The sequence below is a fragment of the Perca fluviatilis genome, chromosome 3, assembly GCF_010015445.1.
Source record: "Perca fluviatilis chromosome 3, GENO_Pfluv_1.0, whole genome shotgun sequence".
NCBI classification, from domain to species: domain Eukaryota; kingdom Metazoa; phylum Chordata; class Actinopteri; order Perciformes; family Percidae; genus Perca; species Perca fluviatilis.
In genome coordinates this window covers 23,027,840-23,037,383 of record NC_053114.1, presented here as the reverse complement: position 1 = coordinate 23,037,383, position 9,544 = coordinate 23,027,840, and the positions used below count along the sequence as shown (strand labels likewise).

The 9,544-nt window shown below is 37.8% G+C and overlaps 1 protein-coding gene across 1 annotated transcript; it reads left to right on the top strand.

Moving 5' to 3' along the window:
- Window positions 1-2,588: 2,588 nt before the first annotated feature.
- Window positions 2,589-8,453, top strand: lin7c (lin-7 homolog C (C. elegans)). Its single transcript, XM_039795692.1, has 5 exons — window positions 2,589-2,781; window positions 3,579-3,697; window positions 3,886-3,957; window positions 4,128-4,337; window positions 5,814-8,453. Exons 1-5 carry the CDS (start codon window positions 2,745-2,747, stop codon window positions 5,979-5,981), a joined length of 606 nt encoding a protein of 201 aa, XP_039651626.1. The 5' UTR covers window positions 2,589-2,744; the 3' UTR covers window positions 5,982-8,453.
- The last annotated feature ends 1,091 nt before the right edge of the window (window positions 8,454-9,544 follow it).

Below are 9,544 nucleotides of genomic sequence, written 5' to 3'. Positions count from 1 at the left end.
ATTATGTAGACCTACTTCTTTATCATCAACCTAAAGGTAAGTGTGACCTCTGAAGAGAACCGGATCAGGCATTTTGAGATTTGGAAAACCAACTTTTCTCATGAACTGAGGAAAAGATGTTCCACTTTCTTGGATCCTCCAGAGGAGGCTGATGAAGATGCTGTGAGTTACTTTTCTTTTACAGAAGCTTAGAACTGATAGAGAGTCTCAACGTCATCTCGGAGAAAGATGACAAGCATGCACTAGTATCTCTCAAATGATCTTTTGTCATGAAATTTCTAATAAAAGGTACAGAGGATTATTGTCATAGCTGCACAATAATAATTACCTAAGTTATTATTTCATCCTCAAGAAGACAAGCAATTGCTCTTGCTTGCTCTTCAAAGAAAAGCCACCTTAAAATAGAACTGGAATGATTTCATTTAATTCAAACAACATGTCTGAGCACTAACACATTCTCAGCATACAGGACAATGAATCACACCTTTTGCCTACATTTTAGACAAGGTATTCCCATCTATCATGAATAGGAGCCCTTGGGCTATTTTTTTCTTTAACTAAGCTTAAGTAATGACCAGTTGTCTTTGAGTCAGAATGAAGCCCATATTGTCTTTTTTTATCATAAATTATGCATGTGAATAGATCTTACAGTATGATGTAGTATTTATTTGACCCAGAGCTGTGGCTAAAGCTTAAAGACAAAACAAGAAGAAGAAAAAACTAAACATTTTACAAAAACAATGAGCCTATTGTATAAAAAAAAGGACAATAAATGCTGCTTCTCCACTAAATGAGGGTCCTACATTTAAGTGTGTTGTGCCTCTGGCCACACCCCAATCGGTGATGTCAAAGCAGGTGTATTTCATCAGCTCAAAGTGTCATCACCAACCAGGGTGTGGTCAGAGGTGAATCATGCTTGAAAGTTTCAGCCCACAGGGAGCAGTGCAGCAGTAGTTTTTTTGCAGACTTCTCAAGATGTGCTGCAGTCAACCAGTAGAGGCCAGCAGAAAGAACATTCCTCCCAAGGGTCAGCAAAAAAGCCAAAGACGCTTCTGCTACACAGAATGTAGCATCCCTTGAGCTATGAGCATCCATGTAAAGGTGCAGCACAGCTGTTAAATGAATGATGCGCTAGAAAACAGATGAATGCTAAACATGTGTCATTAAATAGTGAGAATCTTTGACAAGAGGCACCAAAGGATGACCCCTCTCCATATTCCACATAAACAGTACACAGAACTTACAAAACACAATACATATCCTTAAAGTTAAACCTGAGTCACTGTAGTATACAACATTTAGAGTGGGAATTGACTCCAGAAACGAAATATGCACCAAGGCCCTAGAGGTGTAAGAAGGAAGGATCCTCAAGAATAGAAATAACTTCCATCCACTACACTAGGCTACACTACACTACATTAAGTCATGGGTGATTTTGTGATATGTATTGGTATGTGTGATGTATAAAATTTTCGATATGTGCATATTACATTTGTTGTGATTAAATATTCATTGTCTTTTAGGCGCAATATATATGGACGAATGTAATGACCAAACAAGCAAACAAAACAGCAAGAAACATTTTTTCCCCCGTTTTAGATAGCTCAACCTAGTCAAGTCGGACAGAGAATCATTAACAAATTTCCCAAAAATAGTAATACAGCAATCCCAAAACAAATGTCAACATGTCCCTGTAGCATTAACAGAACAAAAAGTACAGTTCTAAGAAGTAGGGATGCACCGAAATGAAAATTCTTGGCCGAAACCGAAAACCAAAAAAGAGGAAACCAAGACCGAAAACCGAAACACCGAAAGAAATTATGCCAATTATTAGTACCATTGCATTTATGGCTATGACTGTGTACTAACTTAACTAAAATCAAGGCATTGCAATTGTATAAATTAATATTAAAGTTTAATTTAAAAAATATCTAGCAGAAATATGGCTACAATCTGATAGTCACATAGGCCTACAGTATAGTAGTCTAAGAACAGAATAGCTTACCTATTTTTATTATTATTATTATTTGAGGCACTTTCTTGCAGGATTTCACTGAACATATCAGACAACGAGGGTGCATGCCCCTCATCTGGTGCAGAGAGACGAGTCTTTTTTTCTGTGCTCTGATCTCCTCCTATGCTGTGCTCTGCTCCGTGCGCGCTCCGTCTCCGTGCGGTTCTCCGCATCCATCGCGGCCTGGATCATTTCTCGTGCGCACTGCTTTATTTCCGCATCCAAGTAATGGTCTTTATAACGCGGAACAAGTACAGTCGCGATGAAGTGCAGAGAATCCGAATAGATCTCACTGAAACGCGTACTTTTCATTGTTTTCACTCCGTGGTCCGTCTCCGAATATTCGGTGCATCCCTAATAAGAAGTAGACGCATAGTATAACGTATAGGCTATAAAGCGTAGCATAGGCCTGCATAAGGTATTACATACATACTTAATTACGTATTGTTTGGAAATAAAAATATTGACTGAATTACATTAGTTAGGGAAGAGGCCTTCAATGTTTGATCAATAGCATCCAGGAACTATGGAAAACAACATGATTATTTTGGTGGGTTATACACACTACGAGGGTTACGTGAACGCACCATGACACATAGCCGGCTAACTTGGATAATCTGATTTATCGTCTCGGTTAAGCGCACGTAACGTTGGCCAGGATTACCATATTTAGTTTTCCATCTCTAGCTTTCAGTATCCATCTGACATCAAAAGGCCACCCATTTCAAGAATGGCATCGCTTGGGGAACCTGTGCGGTTGGAAAGAGGTAACGTTAATTGGCTAGCTAGCGTTAGCTTAATAATATTTGTTGTGATCCATGGAGACATTAAACTAGCTTAGCTAGCGTTTGCCAAATAGAGCTGGTGAGAGTTTTTGTCCGAATAGTTTCCTGTTTAGTTGGCCAACGTTGCGTTAACGATTTCTTGCTGATAGCAGGACATCTTTAGGGCTTTGACTCAACCGTGTAACGTTATATTATAGGCACCGAACGAAAGAAACGCAACATTGTTTTACTTAGCTTAGCTAGCTAAGTAGCTATTAGTGACAACAGACAGTGGTCAGCTGAGCTATCTTGTTTGTTAAAAGCTCAACGTATGTAATTGATGTTTCAGACACTTTGTTGCACCATCTTGATCATCACAAGCTGTGAGGATGAGCAGGAGGAAACATTTACATTACAGACTAGTTTTCAACCTCAGTCTTCCTTCAACAAAATACTGACATTAGTTCCTGCTGTGTGCTAATACACAACCCCCCACACATAATGTTAACTTAGCTAGCTAGGCTAAAGGAAAGCACAAGTAAATCTATGTGAAACGATCTCTTCGCTATTGGGTAACGTTACACCAAAATGTTAAAAGGAAGGTAATGATCTAATAAGAATCAGATACAGTAGCAATTAGCAAAGATTAAGAGATTAATATTTTGCTTCCATAACATTTGCGATGGCATTTGCAGATATCAATCGTGTGTGTGTGTGTGTGTGTGTGTGTGTGTGTGTGTGTGTGTGTGTGTGTGTGTGTGTGTGTGTGTGTGTGTGTGTGTGTGTGTGTGTTTTAACAGATATTAACCGTGCTGTTGAACTGCTTGATAAACTCCAGAGGACAGGGGAAGTGCCTCCCCAGAAGCTGCAGGCGCTGCAGAGGGTCTTACAGAGTGAATTCTGTAACGCTGTCAGAGAAGTGAGACACTTTGTCTTTGGTTTTCCTAAAACACTTAACTGTGAGATGGCATTAGTTCACCGTTCTCTTCTGGGGACATAAGTGTTTAAAACAGGGTTTGGTTGGATTACTTTGTGTTCACCTTTTTTGAAAATGTGGACAGCTTTTGCTGGAATGTGACAAAATATTGTCCAACAATTTCTCTTCAGGTTTATGAACATGTATATGAAACAGTGGACATCAACAGCAGTCCTGAGGTCAGGGCCAACGCCACAGCCAAGGTAGACCCAAGTCAAATACCATCTAATACAAAAGCATATTTTTGTAATCTTAATTTTTAGACCATTTGTTTCTTAAAGGCGCTTTAGTTGAACACTTCCCATTGCGTGTTGAGTGCAGTGAGTGCAGTGAATGCAGTGTATTTGCAAACACCACTTTGTTTATTTTGTAGGCTACTGTGGCAGCTTTTGCCGCAAGTGAGGGACACTCGCATCCACGTGTCGTGGAACTGCCCAAGACAGAAGAAGGCCTGGGTTTCAACATAATGGGTGGAAAGGAGCAAAACTCGCCTATATACATCTCAAGGATCATCCCAGGAGGCATCGCTGACCGACATGGAGGACTGAAGAGAGGCGACCAGCTTCTCTCTGTTAATGGGGTGGTACGTTCAATTCACACAATCAAGACTTACTCCAGGATGTTAAATGTGAAGCTTTACTATGACACGTACTTCAGTTGATGTTTTTGTAAAATCGTCTGTATTATCCACCAAGTGCTAAAACTAAACACTTAGCGATAAGGGCAGATGAACAATTTAAAACTTCTCAAATTCACTTCTACACTTCAAGTCCGGTCAATTGTATTTGTATAGCCTAATATCAAATGACAAATTTGCCTCACACCCTCACTTTTCATGTTTAGTATGCTCGCCCTCAAGGAGGACAGAGGTGTCTCCAGAAATCAGGCAACAGAGAATGTTTTTACCATCATGATGGTGGTGATGTTAGTGATTTTCAACAGTCCCTTCCCCTTGCACACTGAGTTAGCACAAAGCAGCTATCAGAAGAACTACATCTTAAAGGTACCCTGTGGAGTTTTACAGTATTGCTATGGAGCAGTGTTTTTAAGAGTCGGTCCTCGATATGTCAGTGGACACGCTCAAGCATTCCCCCGTGCATGTAGGTGACGCTTACTCAGTCCTGCTGATGGTTTAATGCTATTCCACTGGTCAACAGTTGGTGGTTGTAAGAACTGTAGCCAATAAATGTAGCAATGCGCAAACAAAGGCAACGGAGAAGACTGCTAGCAAGCAAATATGGATGTAAACAATGTAGATCTCAAAGTCTTCTGAAAATTGGCTCTTCGAATGTTTTATGAGGAAGGAAAATGCATTCAACACTGATAAGAAACCGTGAATGTAAACTTAGTTTTTTGTTTAAAAAAAAAAAAGCTTATTTGGCAGATGTGTTTAGTAGGGGTGCACGATTCAGAAAATGTCACGATTCGATTCAATATCGATTTTTAGGCTGAAGATTCGATTCAAAATTGATTTTCGATACAAAAACGATTCTCAATTTTAAAAAAAGGAAAAAAAAAGTTACATGTCTTCTGCTGTGTTCTTACTATGTAAATGTAGTTACTTTTCCCATGTGACTGCAGTAGACATACAATTTAAAATAAATTAAATATTGATAGATTTTTGGAATTTTATGAATCGTTTTTTGAATTGGTAGAGCTTGAGTGGCGATACGAATGTGAATTGATTTTTTTTTTTTTTTTTTTTTTTGCACACCCCTAGTGTTTAGTTAGTTTAACATTCCAGGATCAGCCTAAGACAATCATCCAGTTGATTTTTGTTTATTGCTCAGTTTGTTCTCTCATTAGAATTTCCAAATTAAAAACTGTTATATAGTAAATCGAAACTGACAGCCAAACCTAATGTTGGAATTATGTTCACCCCAATACCTATAAAGCACTAAGGTTATGGTTTCTTCCATAGGTTACAACATACCTTGTTCATTATCAAGTGCCCACACTATATTGCCTTTTAGATTAAAAACCTAAAAAAACTATAGACTTTACTACAGTTCTTGAACCTCTTTCTGATCAAATCTTACACTACATTTCTGTGTTCCAGAGTGTGGAAGGTGAGCACCACGAGAAAGCTGTGGAACTCCTCAAAGCAGCTCAGGGCACAGTGAAGCTGGTTGTAAGGTACACCCCCAAAGTCCTAGAGGAAATGGAGTCACGCTTTGAGAAAATGAGGTCGGCGAAGCGCCGGCAACAGAACAACTACCCCCAGTAGGATTTTTTTTTTTTTTAGTTCTGGTGCTCTGCTCCCATGTCTCCTCCTATAGCCTTCGGGCTATTTGTTCTGGTCTCTTTCTTATTTCCCTGCCCCAAAAAGCTTAACAAACACAAAAGTTTAGTTTTAGTTCCTATTCACACATACTGTTTATTGTGCTTCTACCCTTTTCTGTATCATCTTTAATATTCACCATTGTTACACTGGACACTACAACTCTAGACAAACACTATAATGATCATGATTGTCAGTGTAGGTGGTCGCTCACACGTGTGCATTATTTTTGAATTGACAATTTGAATGCAACTCTGAATGCTTTTGAGACCAACTACACAATTCCTTTGACTGGAAATGTAGTGTTTTTAATTATTTTATCACAGCAGCCAAGTGCCTCAGGGCAAACACGTTTATCTTATGTACTGTTTTCACCATTTATATTTTCCTTTTTTAATTGTTTAAAAGTCAAGTACTGGTAATGAAATGCTTGTTGCAGGAATTGCTGCTTTGCATCTGTTATTCTCAAATTGGATGTAAATACACGGTAGACTTATGTAAAACCCTTTAATTGTGCAAACTTAAAGGTGCAGTTTTATTTTGGCTGCCACTCTACAGGCATGTCTGGAGAAGGGAAGCTTTAGAGGAGTTGATGACAGTTTTAATTAGTTAAAAAGAGATGGTTATATGTTGAATAATAAGGGAGGCTTACCTTTTCTTTTTTTTAAGTTTTCTAACGTCATACCACACTATAAAAAGCTCAGCAGGTACTGTAAGTGATGTAATGGGGTCTCAGCAACTTTTGAACTAAATTCCTGCCTCCACAGAGACTCACATTTCTACTTTTATCAAAGTAATAAACCTTCATGAGCAAAGACCTTGCTGACAGCATGACATGAAAACCTTTTCAGGTTCTGATTAATTTGTCTTGACATAAATCAGGAATGTACTATATGTCATGTTTTTCCTTTTTGCCAGGTGAAGTACTTAATGACAAGTCACTTACAATTTGTCTTTGATCTTTGCTTAAAATGTTTGAAACATTCAGTAAAAATTCGAAATAAGGAAAAACAAGACTTTGGTATTAAACAATCTCTTGAGGTCACTATAATGCCTAATGTGAGATGTTGTCATTGTGATTTGATGAATTAATTAGCCAATGTTGCCAATGGCGACTTCATATTCTGACTTTACAAAGCAATTAGGGGATTGTGTTTTTTTTTTATATACAGTTTTTCACATTTTGTTAAACAATGTCTTGCAAACCAAAAGTTTGTCCTAAATGAAACATTTACTTCATTTGAACTTTTTTATCTTGGTAGTCCATTCATCTTAAAAGGCTTTGCATTAAAGACAAAAAAATGACACTGGTGCTGTGATAAAATGTATAGAAAAATGTCTTGAAATTTAAATAACCATTTACTTTTAGGATGCTTGCACTCCATTCAAAGACGAGTACTCCCAACGTGTTAGTGGCACCGATGTACTCTGTAATGTATGTAATATACAAACTGCACAATATGTTAAAATAAGAATGATAATGACAAACATTTTTGTTACTGAATACTGCCAAACAGTCATCTGTTTTGATATGTGGTTTTTCAGCAGGTTAATGTCAAAACAGTGTCGATAAACCCCAGTAAACTTATGTAGGATTTCCTCCCACATTTACAACCCTTAAAACAAGGCTTTTATAGTTTTCAAGTGTTTGCAGAATGCATGTTTAGCTATCGTATGGATATTCCTTCTCGTGGAATATTAATGCTTTATTCCTGATTGAGAAGGCCAAACCCTACCCTTATGTCTACATGCAACATGTCAATCAAACAAATCTGTAAATCATGGTTTTCTTTAAAATATTTAAATATTCAAACTAAAAAAGTATGAGTATTTGAGAGTATGTTCTTGCTTTCCCAGCAAGGGGATATTAAGTGAATTTCAATATAAATGACCCTGTTTAATGCCCCAGTCTCAGTGTGTGGGACAACAAAATATCCCCAGCACAAATTTAATTTCAGAGATTTATTCACAAAAGTGTTTTGTTTCAATGGTAGATGCAGTAACATGTATATAGCATAATGTGAACTAGGCTTTGGCTGACTAAGCCATACTTTTGTCCAGTTTTAGGATGAAGACATCGCACCATTAAGGCAGGAAGGTAGAAACAATGAAGGTAGATGTGATTAATCTAACTGTAGAGGTAAATAGATGGTGGATAAGGTAACAGAAACACATGGCAGTGTATGAAAGCAGGAAACCTTTGCCTTCAGTGCAGCTTCAGTCTCCTCAACTGTTTGTCCTCTGATGTTGAACCGTTCTTCAGAAACAAATTCCTTTTTTAATGCAGTGTAGTGTTAAATGGATATCCAGTTGAGTCATGACTAGTCTATATCCTTGGCGTTCCACTTCCGGGATTGCTCCGGTGCCGCGGGAAATTCCACCAGATGCATGTATTTTCCGTTTCCTTTCGCTTTCTTTGTGTTGGAATTTTAAATTTGGTGGATTTATGACGACTATTGTTGACTGCTCCTCAGATCTCTGCAGGGTAAATTGAGACAGCTAGCTAGATTATCTGTCCAATCTGAGTTTTCTCTCGCATGACTATTTTGCAGCGGCTCTGTGCGCCGTTTAGCGCCGCCCATGACAATTCTGATTGGTTTAAAGAAATGCCATTAAAGCAGAGGACGTTTTCCTCCCACCCCCGAATCCTGTGGAGTAGCCAGACCCTCCTTCACGCACTTTGGAGGAGGGTCTGGCAAAGTGGGACTAAGTCATGAATGACATGACTGTCTGATTAAATAGCAATACAGTGACCAATGCATCTTAAATAAACTCACTGATTGCCTGTGTAGCTGCTTTTGTGATGTAGTTTTTCATTTGGTGTTTTTGTTAGTTTATCCACCATCTCTTAACATAAATAATGATCAATAAGGGCAGCTTCCTATGATATCAATTCATCCAGCAAATTGTAAACAGCTCATTCAAAAGTATTGAGATACATAAGTACATTTTGGCATGAAATAAATAAAATTGGTTTTTTTTCCAAAATATTCCTTTGTGCTGTGCATCACTAAATGCACTGACATACATCAGCAAGTGCTAAAAGAAATGTTATCAGTGCAAAGTAATACGTTTTTTTCCACAACAAGGTGAGTATTAGCTGTGATGGTAATTTTTATTTATTAATTGGAACTAAAACTGCAGTTTGCTTACAAACTTTAGAGCAAACAAATCACTCTTTGGCTTCTTACTTTTGTTTGTTACAGTCTCTACATAAAGTCCATTATTACTTAAAGTCTGCTGTTCCTTTTAAATGTTACATTAACCTGCAGGATTATCTTCACTCAAGTCAGTGGAAGGTATCTTTATCGACTTGTATGTTACTTTAAATTTTGCAAGACAAAAATGATAATACATGATGACCACATAGCCCAGTTGTATTTTAGTGGGTGTGCTCCCTGTAATTACTCCTTACGAAAAATGCTGAATTTTGGGACAAAGTATAAAATAAAACAAATACACAGTACTGCGAAAACTGAATGCAAATAAATTATCTATGCAAGGTCATT